Source organism: Enoplosus armatus, chromosome 11, assembly GCF_043641665.1.
Source record: "Enoplosus armatus isolate fEnoArm2 chromosome 11, fEnoArm2.hap1, whole genome shotgun sequence".
In the NCBI taxonomy this organism is placed as follows: Eukaryota; Metazoa; Chordata; class Actinopteri; order Centrarchiformes; family Enoplosidae; genus Enoplosus; species Enoplosus armatus.
In genome coordinates this window covers 2,045,802-2,063,692 of record NC_092190.1, presented here as the reverse complement: position 1 = coordinate 2,063,692, position 17,891 = coordinate 2,045,802, and the positions used below count along the sequence as shown (strand labels likewise).

Here is a 17,891-nt window from a genome sequence, read left to right as displayed (position 1 = left end):
CCGCTCAGCGACTCCTCCTCCTCCTCGCCCGGCTCCATTTCTTTATATGCGCCGCGTATGTTTCCCCTGGCCTGTTTCACACCGGAGGGCTGAAACACCCGGGGCCCCTCGGGGGGCGGGACACACATCTGCAAGGGCCACACTTCACACAGCATCGTCCTCCAGAAAACTCTTACACCTTCTGCACACGCCCTCATCAATAATGTATACACAATTACTGAACAAGGTTTATGATACGCAGATATCAAATATTTACAGCCTGCTGTTGCACATGACGGCTGCTCCACAAACATTTCCATGTATACTTGAAAATGACATTGTCTTTTTTCATATATTGTATCACATTTATGATTTAAGAGTGACGTGACATACCACTTAGTCTTAACCACTTAGACTTCCAGGACATCTGCATGTTATACGTTATCATATACATTATAAACATCATTCTTTCAAAAGACTAGAGAACACTTTCGTGACTTAAATCCACAGTAGCGGTGGCCACATTTCCATCCCCCAGCTGTCCTGCCTTCTGATTGGCCCCAGCTGACATTCCTCTGCCTCCAGGGTTGCTCTGGTTGCACCTTAAAAGTCTGAGGGTTTGATGGCGGAAGGTCTTGTCCAACAGGAAGTACATCAAAGGGTCCGTCGAACCTCTCAGTGCAGCCAGAAGCAACAGGCAGTTCTTCAGCTGGAGGAAGAGGAGAAAGAGACTCGTCATCATGTGTTCGACGCGCAACCTGCTAGAAATCGCTAAAGCGGTCAATTTGAGGTGAGTTTCAGTCACCTCGACGAAGGCGGAGAGAGGATGACAGAGGGCGCAGATGTCGGAGCCAGGTGAATATGTCCGCTGACGGTGATCGCGGGCCAGAGAAATGAAGATGGGTTTGAAGATATGGTGTGGCAGCAGACAAAGTGAAAGAACAACCTGGGAAGCCAAGAAACATGGATGATGCTGGTTTTATGTTTGACCCCAGAGGTGGCAATTAAATATAGTTGCAAACTTTACTTCAAAGTTGACAAAACAAGCTCATTATTTCAGAGTGTAATATAACTCATAGCCACCTGGATGACCACGATGTTTCGGAGCACCCTCCCCAGCAGGCTCTGGGAGGTGGGGACGTGTGCGCTGCGACGTGAGCGCCTGATGTGCCTCAACACCGTCACGTAGGACAGCAGCACCAGCAGGTAAAACACAAAGAATATGATTACAACAGGCACAGTGAGGGCCGCAGACAGACTGCCCCCTATTTCCACAGCGGGGTTGTAGCACACCTCCACACATCCTCCTTTCTCAGCTCCTCCACCCCCGCCGGTTGCAGCAGCTTCGTTCACCGAGTAGTAAACAGTCACTGGCACGATGCCCCCAACCGCCACCACCCACACTGTGCAACACACCCTGCTGGCAAAGGAGGTCCTTGTGAGAAGAGTGAAGAAGCCATGTGGCAGCAGCGTCGCGCAGGCGCTCGGCCGGGAGGCGTGGGTGTGCCGGATGAGGGCCGCGAAGCGGCTGAGGGCCACCCAAGAGAGGATCATGAGGCTTATGTAGATGTTGATGTGGAGCACTGGGGTGATGCCGTGCAGGACCAGCTGACACAGGACGCCACTCAGAGTCCAGACTGAGCCCCAGGCGTAGTAGGCTGCGAGGAAGGGCGTGGTGAGGGACAGCATCAGGTTGGAGACGCTCAGGTGGGACAGATAAACGTGGGTGGGGGAGATGGTGGAGATGTGCTGCCAGAACACCCACAAAGACAGCACGTTGCCCGGGAGAGCGGTGAGGAAGAGGAGTGCGTAGACGGAGGGGAGGAAGAAGAGCGTGGCAGCGGTGGGGCAGAGGGACAGAACAGAGGAGGGGAAAGAAGCGTTGTCCGGTGGAAAGGTGTGCGATGCATTCTCCATTTGATCTGTGAGAACACAAAAGTGATGGAAGAGGACGGAGAAGCTCCACAACGCCAACACAGAAACCTAACTAGGACGTTGCTTCAGTACGCGATGAAGGTCACCAGTTTGATGTGTCTGTTCAGGCGACTTCCTACTGACACCTGTGACGTTCTCGCTCACATTTGTTTGTATATTTGTTTGAGATGTAGTTTTTATCTAATCTTTCAAAGGTGATATGATTGTAATATCATTCCCTAAAACGAGTTCTGGTTTTACTCTACACATAAACACAAAATGACAACAAACTAGCAAACCATTTCATAAAAAAAAAAAATGATGGTGATGAAACTGTTATTAAGGCAGGACAGGTCGGCTCTCCTGGTCTTTAATAAATATATAGGTAAAAATGAAATGAAACACTTTATCGTGATACGATTTAAACATCGACCAAGCCTATTTTCTGTATTATGTGTATGATGTTATTTTAAATATTATGAAGAGCGCACTCGGTAGATCCCTCGCCCCTCCGAAAGTCACTTTTGTAAAAAAGTGCCAAACTTACGTAATGTTCTAATATTTTAACAGCATTGAGATTAGACGCCGTGAGAAGCCACTATTTCAACGACGTTCCATGTGATAAAAATGCAACATTCGCATCACGCACAGACGAGTCCATGCCGTTCCTGTTATACATACCACCGACGAAAGGCATCGACCACAGCAACACTCCCTCAAATGAGATGCTCACAGACGGAGGTAAAAAAAACAATGGTCAGCAGCCGGCTCAACACGCAGCTTTTCTCTAAACTTCCCTCTTGTCAAACATGATGCTGATGCTTGACGCTTTTCTGAGCTGCTCCTGTTTCTGTGGGTGTGGTGTTCTCACACATGATATTCTCAGATTGTTTCCTCTTTTCTCATTTACAACACGTGATGAACGTATGAAAGCCACACTGTGTGCAGCAGAAGTGGGGGGGTCTGAGAGGTTGTGGTAAATATATATATGCCTATTTTAAAAAGCCCAGTTGAACCGTGTTGCATGTTGACAGCAGTGCACCGCATCACTTTGTAATCATCAGAAGCGGAATCTCACCACAGATTAAACTGATCTGAAGGAGGTGGAAACACGCAGTACAGCAATGTATCACTGCCACATGAGTTTGTGGTTATAGCTTTAAAAGTTCCTCCTCGTTACAATATCTTTGTCATGTGTTTAGGACACATTTTGAAATCCTTCTTTTCAAGGTCCTTCTACGTGAAGACCCTCCTCTCTATTTGCCCCCCCCCCCCCGTCTACACAGAAGAGGAGATATCCAGAGTCCTACTTGATGTCCAAATGTCTTAACACTGTATTTATTCTGCCTGGGGGTGGCGCTGCTGCTCTAGTTCTAGCTGAGAAGCAAAGAGGTGTTTTGGTGTGCAAAGGCTGTAAATGTGTCTCTCTCGTCATACTGCAGGATTTATGTTGATTAACACATAGAACTATTTAAAATCTCATTTATAACAAAAACATGACCTGGCGCACTGATACATGCTTTGAAAGTCCCATCACGATACAGTTTAAAGTCTAGACACAGCACTCGGAAGGAGAACATGTTTTTTTTTCACGTATCAGAAAAGCTCTGACATTTACAAAGAGTGGTGTTTTATCAGGGAAGCTCTGTGCTTTCATCTCAGTAAAAGCTCCTCTGGCTTCTCTGTAAGCTTGTGATCACTATCATAATTTGTCGTGAAAGTTCAGGCTTTGATGTAGTCTGCACGGCTCCCGTCTTCTCCCATTGTTTCAGCTTGGTGAGGAATGGCCTGCTGGCCGTCTGTATGGTCACATTTTTTCTGTTGGTTTCTGCTCTTGGATCTGTTGCTGTGGTATCACTGGTTACACTACATTTATGCTGTGGCAAATATGAACCTCTGTTTGACCGCACAAAAAGTCCCTGATGAAGTTCAGGGTTTCTTCCAGAACTGAAATGATTCATCTATTAGTCAATTGACAGATACGTCAATAATTTTGATGATTTAAGTCATTTGTCCGTTGTTTGTTCCCTTGACTTTTTCCTCTAGCGCCACCATCAGGTCAAAATTTCAATTTGTAAGATACTTTGGTTTATGTAGAACTAGTGACATTCCCATCAGCCTCAGCTGTACTTTGTGTTTAGTGCTAATTAGCAGATGTTAACATGCTAACACGCTAAACTAAGCGCGGGCAACATTATACCTGCTAAACATTGTAAACGTTGTAGGCATGCAGCCATGCTCGTGTTAGCATTTAGCATGGCTGTAGACGCTTAGTCGCGTTCGCTGTTTTCTGACGTTCTCTCGAACGATGAATCGATGAATTGAAAAAAAGACAGATTAAATAAGTGTTTGTTTTTATTTGTGTGCATTAGTTCACAGGTGCAAACAAAGAGTCATGTTTTTCACTTTCACAAAACAAAATGTATCCATGTGACGTCATAAACGTATACTTGAAAAGGATGTTTCTGCAAGATCAGTGGCCCCAATTAAATATACGCAAACCAGAGCACTAAGGTTTCTGCAACCTTGCTTATATAGCTACTAAAGCATGAAGCTTTAATACTGAAACTGTGTTACATTTACACAATATATATTTACAGAACCAAGTCCTGCTAATGTTGTCACCTGTACCATACACCCACTCTAATCTCACCATGTAGCTAAAGTGTTGTTGCTTAAAATAAAGGGAAACAGTTACCAATTCAATTAGCATAGCAAGTTTAGCTAACTAATATATATATATATATATATATATATATATTGTTTGTTCTCTCAGACTGATGAGGCTGATGTTGCTGCAAGACCACTTTTCATAAGTGGTACATTTGTTCACTACTGATGAAGCGATGTGTAATTCGGGATACTCCCGTTAAATTAGTCCCTGCATCGGCTTCCTCTGTGTGGTTGCCGTGGTGACACAGCAAGCTGTGGTGGTAAGCTGGAAAATGTCAGCAACAGCAATAGATGTACATGTTGAGTCCGCCTCACTGCTGCTGCCCCCTTCCTTGTTTGAAATGATGGAGGCTCCCCGTCTCAGAGTGCCTTTACAGCCCAGCTAGACCTGATTCAGTAACAGCCTTGGCCTTCAAATGGCTGATCAAGCTGACGTTTGCCTGTCCTCCGTCAGTCCTCCCCCTGGTCTTACTATCCAACTCAAGAGTTGAGCTGCTCCCGCTGACTGCTGCGACATCTCGCACACAAAACATGTTGCTCACCAAGCGCAGCACCTCCTTCCTCACTGAGGAGGATAACAGGAAGTACATAACAGGATCCAGGCAGCTGTTGAGGGCAGAAAACAGCAAAGCCACCTCATTGGCTTTGTCAGCCACGTTCCGCCAGAAACACGAAGCGTCCGCAATCTGCGTTTTTATGTAAAACACCCTGACCATGTGATAGGGAACAAAACAGACGGTGAAGAGAAAGAGGATGAAGAAGGACTTCCTGGCAGTCCGAGTGTAGTGGGACGCGTTGGGCAGGTCTGGTTTCTCCTGGGATGTTCTCAGAAGCTTGAGGGCGATCTTTCCATAAGACACCACCAGAGAGACGAATGCGAGCCAGAAGACGACCAGCACAAAGATGTTGATGTAGGCTTTCCACTTCGCATTGTGGAGCAGTTTGTAGTGGAAACACCTGGAAACACCAAACACGTTAACGTCAGCTCAAACCGCTCACATGCAAAACGGTGAGACTCAATAAATAAACGTTTCGGAACGTTTTATAGGCGTCACCAACCTGTTCAGCTCTGGGTGATTCTTCGACATCAGGAGTGCCGAAGTCAATGCAAAGGCCACGATCCAGATAACTGCGCAGAGGGTACTGCTCCACTTTGTGGACCGCAGTCTGTGCTGCACCCTTGCACCACGATGGATCTTCAGGTAGCGGTCCACGCTGATCAACCCCAGCAGCGTCACGCTAATATACATGTTCATGTAGAAGAGGTTGCCCACTACTTTACACAAGGTGGGACCCAGGTTCCACACGTTGCCTTGGCTGTGATAGAGTATCCTGAATGGCAGGCACACCACCAGCAGCAGGTCCGCGAAAGCTACATTTATGAGAAACACCCGCACGGAGTTCTTCTTAGAGTGAACACAGAAGAAAACCCACAGAGCCACCAGGTTCCCAACTAGACCCAGGACGAAGATTATAGAGTAGAGCACAGCCAACGGGATTTGCAGCGCACCATAATCCACACAAGTTTGTTGGGGGTCAGGGGTCATTGTCAAGTTCATCTCGCTGGTCTTTGCGGTGATGAGAAAAAGGGAGCTGTTTAGAGTCCAGGAGGAAGTTGTGGCGGGCGTGGAGAGGTTTTTCGTCATGGTGGTTTCAGTGATCCTCAGCCTCTGCAAATGGGAAGCAAGGAAGGTGAAATCTTTTGGATTAACTGTAGCGTGTTTGGGGAGTTTTTTTCTGCTTCACATGGGAACGTTTTGGACTCATTAGTGCAGGTTTGTGTGATAGCCGAGGTCCAGCTGTATGGATTAGCCCTAAATCAGCATTAATCCTGCCCTCAATAATCACATAAGACACCAGCTGACCCCCATACCAACAGAAATTGGAGAGCCCAAGAAAGAACAGCTTTGTTAACTCTGTACAGGTTAACAGATCTTCATTTTCTATGCGGTATCACCTGTGAATCACTTAATTAAACGGGTGAGTTTGCAGAACTCACAGTGTTGCAACCAGTTGAATCAACTGTTGGGTACATGCTCAGTCTGTTCGCTGCTCATATCAAAAGATCAGTAACTCAGTAAATATCTGTAAGAGGAAAAGGAAAAGATCACACATTGCTCAAGTGGAACTTGCCAAAGTACTCACCTACTCGTTGAAGTCCTTTTAAAAAAAAAAAGTGGAAGAAAAGGATAAGCGAGCTCTGCAGTCCTTTTCTTTTCCTCTGGGTCACTCCAGAAGATCCCCTCGATTTTTAGTCGCTAGCACGGACTCTCCAAATTACGATGTCCTGAAAAGACTCGCAGAGTTCACGATCCTCGCCTCCTGTCATTGTCCGCTCAACCTTCAGCGACAGAAAGTTTGAAGTTCAGATGAAAACAGCGCTGCGTCGAGTCCGCTTCTTTCCTCTCTGCCCATGATCTCTGCATGTGTGAGAAGCGAGCCCTCCCCAGCGCTGAAGAGAAGTGCTGAAGTGCAGAATGTGGTGATGTGTTGTACAGAGAAAACGTCAAGCTGTGGTAAACCACCCCCCCCCTCCCTCCTTTCTTTACAACTAGTTTGCAGAACTCTGGCTGAGATAGAGAGGAAGGCAGGGCAGGGCTTAGTGCAGACCTTCTGATTACACACATGAGGGCAAGCAGTGGGATCACAGAGCGTGCTCCACTTGTATATACACAATATGCTTTCCACTTTGGGCTCTGATTATAACATGGAGGTATCTGCCGAGTGTAGCCGAGCGTGAAAGAAAAAGGCTCCCAAAATACCCCCACAGTAATTAAAGCGATGCCTTCAGAGTAAAGCCAAGGGTTTAAATTGCCCCCCAAGAGACATTAGCTGCTGTCAACCTCCAGAGCTAAATGTGTAGGCGAAGGGTCAAGGGAATCACATACCTGCTCCTGAATGTTAATCATGCCATCACATTATGGAACCCTGGGTCAGAGCCAGAGACATTACTAACAGTACAGTGTTGTCAGATTTACACATGGAGTTAATTCACCAGCCTGGAAACTGCATCTACTCCTCCGTGAAGGTTTTTATGTCCAGTATCCTGCCCACTCATTCCACCACTTTACGTGTCTATAAAAGTGGAAAAAAATAAATCAAAAAAAGTAAGTAGGATGACAGAGTGCTGACACAGTTTGTATTATAACATGTTAAAACTTAAACACACCGAGACGGACCAGCAGTTTTAGGCCAAGAGGGGGGGGGGGGGCTCAGCAAAAATTCAAATTTCTACATTTTCATGACGTTCAGCCGCCTCCGTCTGCACAGGAAGATACGATCGGAGTGTCATGCACACACAGGTGCACACACAGGTGCACAGGCAACCACGAATGAACACGTTTGGATGCATGAGAAACTACTTGCCCCACAAACGTTGTTCATGAAATGAACTGTGGGGGGGGGGGGGGGTCCAAAGACATGGAGAGGATGTGAAACTTCAATCTAACCACAAAAGTCATGGTTGAGTTATTTATCCATCCCTCAGGAATAAGGTGACGTTGCAGTGTGTCTAACAGCATTTGATTTTCCTAATTAATTAATTTCTCCTTCAGCAATTACTGTAATTTCTTTCTTTTTTTTCTAACTAAAACAAATTGACATTCTACTGAAGACACTGAAGACACTGGTTCGTCTGCTGTGGTCCTCCTGCAGTGTGGGCTATTTGTGTGTGGCCGTGGTGGGTTTGGGTGTGTCTTGCACATGTGATTTCAGTTATTTATAGGAGGGTGTGGCTCTTTAATTAGCAAAATACGACCATCAAATCATGTGTCTTCTCTCCTCTCTTCTTCTCTGGTTCTCAGCCTCACTGTGTGCTGCTGGCGTCCAAAGAGAACTCGGCTCCGGTGAAGCTGGGGGGGTTCGGAGTAGCCATCCAGCTCGGAGAGTCGGGACTGGTGGCAGGAGGTACAGTAAACCCGGACGTACACGCTGCAAGCTGAAATTTGCATTGTCCTCACGCTTTATGTAAGGGAACAGAAGCTTTGGTGAGATTTAAGCTTTTGTTCTCATTTTTCTCAAAACGGGGCAAAACTGTTTTTGGACATATTGGAGGGGGAGAGAAAAAAAAAGGCCCATTCGGATGGGATTAACATTACAGGGGGGGGGGGGGGGGGGCACGTAGGGAATGAAATATTGACTGTGCTCCTCGGAAATTTAACTCGTTGTTCCAGACAGCAATTTAACCATTGTGAAATTATAGGATATGGTCTGTAATAGCAGGACAGACAAAACCTAAAGAGAGTTGAAGGGAAGACGAAGATGACTGTGTGATGGGAAATTTAGTCAAAAATTATACATGAAACACACACACACATATACAGCATATATATATGTGTGTGTGTGTGTGTACATATATATGTATATGTAGAATTCAGTATTACTTACACTTCCTGAAGATATCATTATCACTGATGGCGAATAAATCCGCTTAGAAATCATAGACATAGTTTTTTTTTTTTGTTGTTGTTTTTTCCTCAGCATAAAAATAATGCCAGTTGTCTTTACATTCATGGATACACTGCAGACATGTGCACGAATATAGGTTGCTCATCAGAGAATACCAGTATGTACCTGTAGCTGAGTGATTTCACACTAAGCTGATTAAAGAAAGAAATAAAGCCGCAACTCTAAATTTCAACGACATGCGAGTTGGAAGCTGGCAGCTCCTGCACAGTCAGTGTTGTGTGTTTGTCCCACATTATGCAAAGGAGGGGGTCTAGCTAGAGTTAGTCTGCTTCACTTTGCGCGTTCAAAGCCGGAAGAAGTTCTAAATTTGAATCTGGAAGTGAAAAACTCTTGTGAAAAAAGTTCTTCAGCTTTTATCCAGAAGTAGGAAACACACCTGCAGCAAAGCGTCGTTTCCTCTTTTTCTGTATCCATCTATTCACAGAAGGAAACAAATGGCTGAACGCTCACAAAGGGCACTTTAAGTCCACATTTGCAGGACATCATGATTTGGAATAGAAAGAAATGAGAGTATTGTGACAGGTTTCAAAGTAGGAAGCAAAGTTTGAGAGCACTTCCTGTTTCTAGTTCAGAGACTGCAAAAACAGAAATTAATAAAGAATGAAGAAGTCCCAGTAAGAGTTGACGAGTAAGTAATTTGGCTTGTGTGTTTGATTTTACACGGTCATTACCTGATTTCATAAGTGACACCCACACCACATGTGTCCCCCCCCCAGGTCGGGTAGGAACCCCCCACTTCATGGCCCCAGAGGTGGTAAAGAGAGAGCCGTACGGTAAACCTGTGGACGTGTGGGGCTGTGGAGTCATCCTCTTCATCCTCCTCTCGGGGTGTCTGCCTTTCTACGGCACCAAGGAGCGCCTGTTCGAAGCCATCTGCAAGGGCAAATACAAGGTCAGGAGGTCATCCAGGGAACCTCCACAAGTGTGTGGTTTCGCACAGCCGTTAACCATTAAACACGAGAGGCTCCACCTTAAAGGGACAAACCGCACTTTAATTGGATGTTGCATGTTGTTTCTATAGTTTATATAAGTTTGAATTTGAACAGCAGGGACTCAGTCTGAAGGGAAGATGTCATCTATCCTCGAGAGTGCTGCTAGTTTTCTTCAGTAGTCTTTAAGCCTTTAATAGTCAGTGACTAATCGTCTATCGCGTGTTGATTTCCTGCCTAGTGTTCTTGTGTTTGAAAATGTTTTCTTGTCTACAATCTGCAATTAGAGCAGGTTTTTTCACAGTTTATTTGATCTTTAAAGGAATATATCAGGTTTTTGAGAGATTAGTTGATTGGCGTCTGTCTGCGCATTAAAGAACAATTCTGTTTTATTATAAACTTGCGTGTTAATAGCTGTAAAATGGCATTGTGCTCTCAGAGTGAATGGCTGAAATGTGGGAACAGATGGAGCAAAGAGAACCAGATTTTAAACAAACTCCCAGATTAGTGCAACTTCCGTGGAAGAGAAAACAAGGGGAACTGTAGCTGTAGGCACACAAGGAGGGAGTCTGCTGCGTTCACATCACGTAGTTTAAACCGCAATTACGAGCAACCGAGTAGAAAGAAAACGTTGGCGTCAGCCTTGGTGAGGAGAACCACAGACATCTTAATAAACTGTTGGCAGAATGGCTGCTAATGCTAATGCTAATGCTTTACATCAGCTTTCACTTGGTAACACACTGCTACAGATGCGTTGCAAAAGTAGCTCATTTAAGCTGTTTATCTGTTGTGACTACAAGGTTAGCATCAAGGCTAACCACGCTGGATTAACGCGTAAACGCTCGGTCCTTCCCATTCTGCAGACGTTGCACGAAGCGAATGAATTGTTATTACCAATAGGAACGATGGCCACTACTGCAGAAATAGAACCTGAGTTGTAATAAACTGGAATCATCCTTTTATAACGAATGCAGCTGGCATTCCTTATAGTTAGTCCCTCATTCTTAACATTGGTTATGCACGCATGGCTGAAACAGCGTTAGCATGGAGCACCACAGGCCAGGGGAGCAGGCGCACATGGAAGACGTTAGAATTGGCTACTTGCGTTCGGGCCACGGGACCACTCAGAAACGATCTCTGTAAAGCCTGTGTGTATTTGTGTGCAGATGAATCCCCGTCAGTGGGCCCAGATCTCCGAGAGCGCTAAGGACCTGGTGAGGCGCATGCTGATGCTGGACCCTGCTGAGAGGATCACCGTCTACGAGGCTCTGAACCACCCCTGGCTGAAGGTAATAACACCTCTAAGTCATGGTCACGGCGTTTATCCTTCAGCGCACTGGGTCCGATCTGATCGTGACAGGTCACTACAACAATTTGACTATTTTCAGAAGTCGAGTGTGGATGTTCAAAAGAATAACTGCTGCATTTCCGCACGACTGTGAGAAAAGCGGCTACTTCCCATGTTGGATTTGTCGTCTCGTGACTGCCTGCAACATGTCAAACATCCACTCAAACATCTGCAGATGCGTTCCCTGCTTCGGAGGCGTGGGCCGTCTCTAAGACGAGCATCCAAAGTTTTGACTTTCGTGAAAAGTTTTTTGAGACGAGAGTAGAATAGTAAAACCACGTCGCCTGAAGCCATCACGTAACAATCAGTCGCTCGGGTGCCGCAGCTCTTCGCACAGGAAAACAATGACAGCGAGCGCGGCACAGTGGTGCTACTGCTTGTCATGTGTTGTCAGCAGAAGCTTTTACTGTGTCTCCGTCTGTGGACAGTGATGGAGGGGTACTTAAAGATGACTGTTTGACAATTCAACTGAGAGAATAGCAATTTGCCTGGGGGCTGTCTGACACTTCATCATTCAAATCATCCACGTTTAAGGGACATCCCTGCTTGCAATGCAGCGTCTCCGCCCGTTTCTCCCGTTTCAGCTCCTGATTCGTCTTTGAATCGCTCTTTGTTTTTTGTTTTTTTAGACAAATCAACTTCTCTTTGCCCAGTTGAAGCAGCAGAATCAGACTCTTTGAGTTGTTTAGTGTTGATTTCTTGCCTCTGATTATATACCACAACAATCTAAATGCAGCGCCACCGGACATGCAGTGCACACACACACTACAATATAATACAAACCTCATGCAACCCTTTTTCCTCTTTTTCTTCTTATGAATAGTTACGCAGCGCCACCATTTTGAGCCACAGTGTTCTGTTGAAATGTAGCTACAGAAATGTAGCTTTGTATTTGTGGCGGTTCTTATCGCAGCTTCGCCACGTGGCAAAACGTCCACAGCCGCTTTCTGACACACTGACAGCACAGCAACATGTGATGCAGCTGATTATTAAACGTCTCAGTGAGTCACAAGTCTTGGTCATATTTAGTGATAGGCTTTTTGTTTTATCTAAAAGCAGTGTCTGTTAGTGTTCTGATCAGAAATCCTTTTAAAAACACGTGTTAATGTTATTTTTTTTGGCCCTCACTTACAGCTTTACAACCTAAAGATGCGTCAGAAAACACTGAAGTCCACACTTCAGAGTCTGTTTACAGGCCCTGACAATGAAGGAAAGTGATCTCATCTGCAATCATGTTGCATTGTGGGTAATGTAGGTGCCAGGTTTTGAAAAGGAAGAAGAATGTGTTGAATCAAAAAGCCGATATCTCTGGTTTTGTTGCGTCTATCTGTCAGTCGTGGGTTTGACGATGTTAAATCAGTGGAGAACTCTTTGTAAGGGCCACAGCAGCAGTTTACTTCCGTAAAGTTAGGGGTCTTGGAAGAGACAGATTTTAAAACGTATGATCAAAAGTGTTGCAGCAGAGGCCCGAGATGTCCTGGCTTTCAGTTCCTGGTATGGGCCAAACTCTAAAGACACCCACGTTTCCCTTATTGCAGCTCAGTAGCATCTTTCAGCAGACTGTCATCTTCCCTGTTAATTTCTTTCATCCCCGGTTTGCAAAGCAGAGTTTCTGTTAGACGTCTGTCGTCTCCGAGCCGAAGCTGAAGTGGCTCGACAACTCTTGACAGAAGACATTATTTAACGAGCAACAAACTCCTCATTACTACTAAACTGATCTCCATGAGTGAAGTAACCCCCCCCCCTCCCCCACCAAGCCAAGTTTCTTTTCTGTGTTGTCCCCAGGAGAGGGACCGGTACGCCTACAAAATCCACCTGCCAGAGACTGTGGAGCAGCTGAGGAAGTTCAACTCCAGGAGGAAGCTCAAGGTTTGCATCTACGCATCAAACTGTACCGAAACATTGCAACGCTCGAGGCCCGTTGTCACGGCAACATCACTGTGTGTCTTCCTCATTGTTGATGCTCCTCTGCTGCTGCCGTGTTTCAGGGGGCTGTCCTGGCTGCAGTGTCCAGTCACAAGTTCAATTCCTTCTATGGAGACCCCCCTGAGGAGCTCCATGACTTCTCCGATGACCCCACCTCCTCAGGTACACACACACACACACACACACACACACACACACACACACAAACACACACACTTGCACTTCTTACTCTTTCATCACTGACACACTTCCTCCATCACATTTCCTTCCTCTGGTTTGTTCTCTGTCAGTTCTGCACAGGCGGTTTTACCACAAGCCGACTTTATTCTTTGAGTTGCCTCATACAGAAAGATGACTCAAACTGCTCTTTTATCCCATTACAGATGCTGTAAAAGCAAAACATTAAGGCTCTAGAATGTGTTTATCCTTTGCTGTTTGTTTGCAGACACATCTCTATTATTATTATTATTTCTATTGTTATTATTAATACGTTTCCACTGTTTCTAACATTGATATTAACTCCTGTGTTCATGTGCAAACTGTCCATCTGTTTATCCCCTTGTCTGTTTCTGTTAATGCTTCCCACCCGTTAGGACTACTAGCAGCTGAACGTAGGTATCCGTCGGTTCTGTGTGTGTTGTGATGCGAGTTACTTCCTCTCTTCTTAACTTACTGTGACTCAAAGTTGCCTTTAATGTTCTCATCAGATGTAGGAACAGAGAGGTTAAATCATTAATATGTGTGTGTGTGTGTGTGTGTGTGTGTGTGTGTGTGTGTGTGTGTGTGTGTGTGTGTGTGTGTGTGTTCAGGGGCTGTGTCTCAGGTGTTGGACAGTTTAGAGGAGATCCACGCTTTGACAGACTGCAGTGAAAAGGATCTAGATTTCCTTCACAGTGTTTTCCAGGACCAGCATCTACACACACTGCTGGACGTAAGTGTCACACACACACACACACACACACACACACACACACACACACACACACACACACACACAAACACAAGTAAGCAGACTGGGATATATCCACCTTCATGGGTCATTTTTTATTTTATCATGACGGGTTTTCTACTTTATTGACAGCTTATGGACCACACAGTCTATAAAAGCTTCAGAAAGTGGAGTCGTCTGGCAGCAGGAAGTGGTTTCATGTTTCTTTGGATTTAAAAAAAGACTAACTGGGTCGTTGGCAGCAGCAAAATAGCCAAAAAACAAACAAAAGAGCAGTATTTATACACACTATACTGAATCCCCTTCTCTGGCCTCAGATCTGCACTTGTCTCTTTGGTATTTCCGCGTCCAGGCAGTGAAACGAGGCGAGGCGGTGGTTTTGTGGCAAAAAAAACTGGGTCTTAGTTGTTACGCTGAGAGTAGACATCCAGGACCAGGTCTGTTTTCAGGTCAGCGTCCTGCACACATTAAACTGCTGAGTCACCACTCGCTGTTTTACCGGGTTGTGTGCGACACTCTGGGAGCGTGTTGTAGTCACGTACATAACAAATGATTCACTCAGTGTTAAGCGGTGTTACTGTTGCGTGTGAACATCTAACTACTGTGAACGTGGTCTTATTCATCCCTTCAGTACAATAAACTAAAGACAACCTGCAAAATGTATTTTATATAAGGTTTATTGAGGTTTTTTATTATTTTGATGCATTGTACTCATTTTATTATAGCCCACAACAGAGCCAGTAACTGCAGTCAACAGTTGCTGTATGTCAAGTAACAACAGAGAACAGCCTTTAACAGGCTTTCAATATAAAACATTCCGATGCGTAAGACAGGACTGCGCGTTCACGCCGCAGCTGTGTCAAAGGTTTGAGAGGCTGACAGGGCAACAATGCTTCACTACATCCCTCCCATGTATGTTGCACTTCATCCTTTTTGTGCTGTGGCTTTGGCTGCGCTGGCCGATCAGATTCACACTCACATTCACGGTAGATTGCCTTGCGAGCGAACGCCTTCCTTCCGGAGTTGTAAAATCCTGCGAGAGTTACAAACCGAGTCCGATGAGCCTTTAAACGCCTTCATCTGTTCCTCCAACGGGACTCCCTGGATAACTGTCAACGCTGCACACGACGTGGCTCTGTGTGCTGGTCTGTGCAGGATTAGAATAGACGTTTAGACATGAACTATAAGGCACACATAGACGTGCATAGCTTCCTTCCACCTGCACACACCAGGATGCTCATTGTTCTGGGGGCAGAGTAAAAAGGTCATGTTGTTGTGTTATTAAACTCCACCCCTCATCCGTCCGGCGTGTGTGTGTGTGTGTGTGTGGCTCTGGGATGTTGACAGGCAGCAGGTCCCAGCAGCAGTCTGTTGGCCTGCAGCTCGGCAACCGGTTCACCACATCAGAACCATATTGGGTCACAAATCCCAGCAGCCGGCCGAGACACTCGACGGCATTTTCCGATGAACCCGCAGTTGTTGTCTGAAACTCTCAGAGCATCATTTTGTCTTCGCGTGACGCGATTAGGTGCCTCTGTGTTTTTTTTTTTTTCATTCCCCTAATCCGTCGGGTTTACTCTGTTCTCGCTGCGTTTTGTGTCTGCGGGTGTCGAACAGACAGGAGATCCGTTGGCGGGAAGCGTAAATCAGCTGTGAGGAGCGTTATCAACAGTTGAGGAGTTTAAAAGATAAGAACATGAAGAAATACAAGAAAATGAGATGAGGAAAACGAGGAATGACTACTGTAATACAAACATTTACTCGCTGGACTCAAAGTATCTTTACATTTTCATAGACCGGGGTCCTCAAGGCGTCTTACAGTTCCATTCATTTCAGAGATTTGACCTTTTTTTCTTCAATATTTTTTGACACTGACAGAAATATGGTATCAAAAACAAAACAAGGGATTTGATATTTAGAGATTATAATGATTCGCACTTTTAACAACACCAGCTTCTCAGTTCATAACTCTTCCAGTTCATCAGTAAATCACTGATTGATTAAGATGACGAGTTAAGGAAGAAGTGAGCTGACCACAGATCTGCAGCTGCTGCTCATCTCCGCTGCATGCTGGAGGCTCCAGGCTACGTCGCATAAAGCGCCTGAATTTCTGATGGAACTGTTGGCGGGTTGTGTTGCATTGTGGGTGTCAGAGTTTTCTGCCCCTGCCCCTGTGAAGCTAGTAGAGGTTCAGATTCCTTCAGAAAGTTCAAAACGTTGACATCTTTAAGCATCTCAGCTCTTTGGCTGAGCAGCTGGTTTAAAAGGGTTAGTATTTGTTGAAGGAGGGGAGTCAAATAGTTTTTCCCCCTCCCTCCTGTTCAGAGCTGCCTCTGTGATTCAAACTCAGGGTGTTGCAAGCACAACCTCGTCTCACTGTCGATGAGCTACTGCAGGTGTTTACAAAGACGGGCGCTTAAATCTGTAGTTCTGTCGTTCAGTGACGAAGATGAACTTCTTCCTTCCAAGAAGCCAAATCGTTTAAAGAGGCTGAAATTAAATCATTTGAGGGAGCTGCTGGGACGTGTACAGAGTCAATGAGGAGGAGAAGGTGTGTGTGTGTGTGTGTGTTGTGTTAAAGGCTCTCCCAGTTGCTGCAGGCTGAATAGGTTGAAGTGGGTTGCAGGAGTCTAGTGGATCTGCAAAGTGTGTATGTGCAGCAGTGTCAGTGGGAGCCTGGGGCTGCAGATGTCTCCTTTTCAGCCTCAGTCTCACACCCCTGCCCGGCTCTGAGAGGAGGGGGGTGGGGGGTGGCAGAAAAGGACAGAAGAGTGCAGCCTCAGAAGGAACAATGGCTGCTATTGTCGGGCCTCAGTACCAATCACAACGAGCACAGCCTCCATCACTCTCTGTGCGGCTGAAAGTTTCCTCCACGCCGCAGAAACACAGAGGAAACCAGAAATCCTGCAGACCCTCCTGGCTCAGAGAACTCTGCTGGCTGCGTTTGTCTGACAAACCGCTTCCCGTCTCCTGGGTGAGTGTGTTTTCTCTCTGATGTGTTTGCAGGAAGAGCGTTTTGTCAAAAAGACGCCTCAAGCTAATTTGAACTCGTCCCCCTGTGGTTGTTTTTGGCGTTTGACATGTATAATGAGGTGCATTTGTATTTTCTCTCCTCGTGTGCTCCTTTTCTGAAGCTCCCGAAGGCTCGCGAGCGAACAGAGGCAGGGTAATAAGTTGCCCTTAAGGAGATCATGTCTGGATTTACTTGTCACTAATAGGAAAATAAGATATCCTACTGCTTGTCATCTTGAAACGAGAGCTGCTTGTTGTGGCTGACGTGTGATGCCGTCATGCTTGTTCCTGTCAAATCTTTCTTTTTCCTGACGCGCGTTTCCAACCTGTACATTTCTAAATGTTGTTCGCAGTTTGCTCAGTTGCTGGGCTGCAGAACGCCCTCAGAGGTCAGCCTCAACTCGGTTTAACGCTCAACAAAGGCACAAAGATGTTGACAAGTCTCCCCTTGAAAGAACAAGAGAGCAGTAAATATGTATGTGTGCTCAGCGGCTGCAGACGGCATGTGGGACGACACGCACTCGCTGGCACCGGGTACGATTCAGCCCCCAGGCTTTTTTCAGTTTATTTCGGTAGTCTTATAAGCATTTCCTGAGGACTTTGTTGTGTTTGTCTTTCTGGGAGAGTCTGTTCGTGAAGGATGGAGGATGCAGACGCACACCAGAGACGTGTGTTTGGTGTGTGTCATCAATCC

General features: G+C 45.8%; 3 protein-coding genes across 8 annotated transcripts in view; 1 reads left to right on the top strand and 2 right to left on the bottom strand.

Annotated features, from left to right (window-relative positions):
- The window catches only part of caska (calcium/calmodulin-dependent serine protein kinase a), a 97,351-nt gene that overhangs the window by 55,560 nt on the left and 23,900 nt on the right, over window positions 1–17,891 (top strand). For 3 of the 6 annotated variants that reach the window (XM_070915330.1, XM_070915329.1, XM_070915327.1), the window contains exons 6-12: window positions 8,370–8,472; window positions 9,750–9,925; window positions 11,129–11,251; window positions 13,096–13,179; window positions 13,299–13,398; window positions 13,830–13,847; window positions 14,046–14,167. In XM_070915330.1, coding sequence (XP_070771431.1) covers window positions 8,370–8,472; window positions 9,750–9,925; window positions 11,129–11,251; window positions 13,096–13,179; window positions 13,299–13,398; window positions 13,830–13,847; window positions 14,046–14,167 — 726 coding nt within the window. The remainder of the gene's footprint in view (window positions 1–8,369; window positions 8,473–9,749; window positions 9,926–11,128; window positions 11,252–13,095; window positions 13,180–13,298; window positions 13,399–13,829; window positions 13,848–14,045; window positions 14,168–17,891) is intronic. The other 3 variants (XM_070915328.1, XM_070915326.1, XM_070915325.1) reach the window with 1 other exon arrangement.
- On the bottom strand, window positions 215–1,896 carry LOC139292924 (probable G-protein coupled receptor 82). Its single transcript, XM_070915332.1, has 3 exons — window positions 1,063–1,896; window positions 785–925; window positions 215–688 (listed from the first exon to the last, which is right to left on the bottom strand). Exons 1-3 carry the CDS (start codon window positions 1,894–1,896, stop codon window positions 458–460), a joined length of 1,206 nt encoding a protein of 401 aa, XP_070771433.1. The 3' UTR covers window positions 215–457.
- Window positions 4,938–6,212, bottom strand: gpr34b (G protein-coupled receptor 34b). The gene is made up of 2 exons (XM_070915331.1): window positions 5,626–6,212; window positions 4,938–5,523 (listed from the first exon to the last, which is right to left on the bottom strand). Exons 1-2 carry the CDS (start codon window positions 6,210–6,212, stop codon window positions 4,938–4,940), a joined length of 1,173 nt encoding a protein of 390 aa, XP_070771432.1.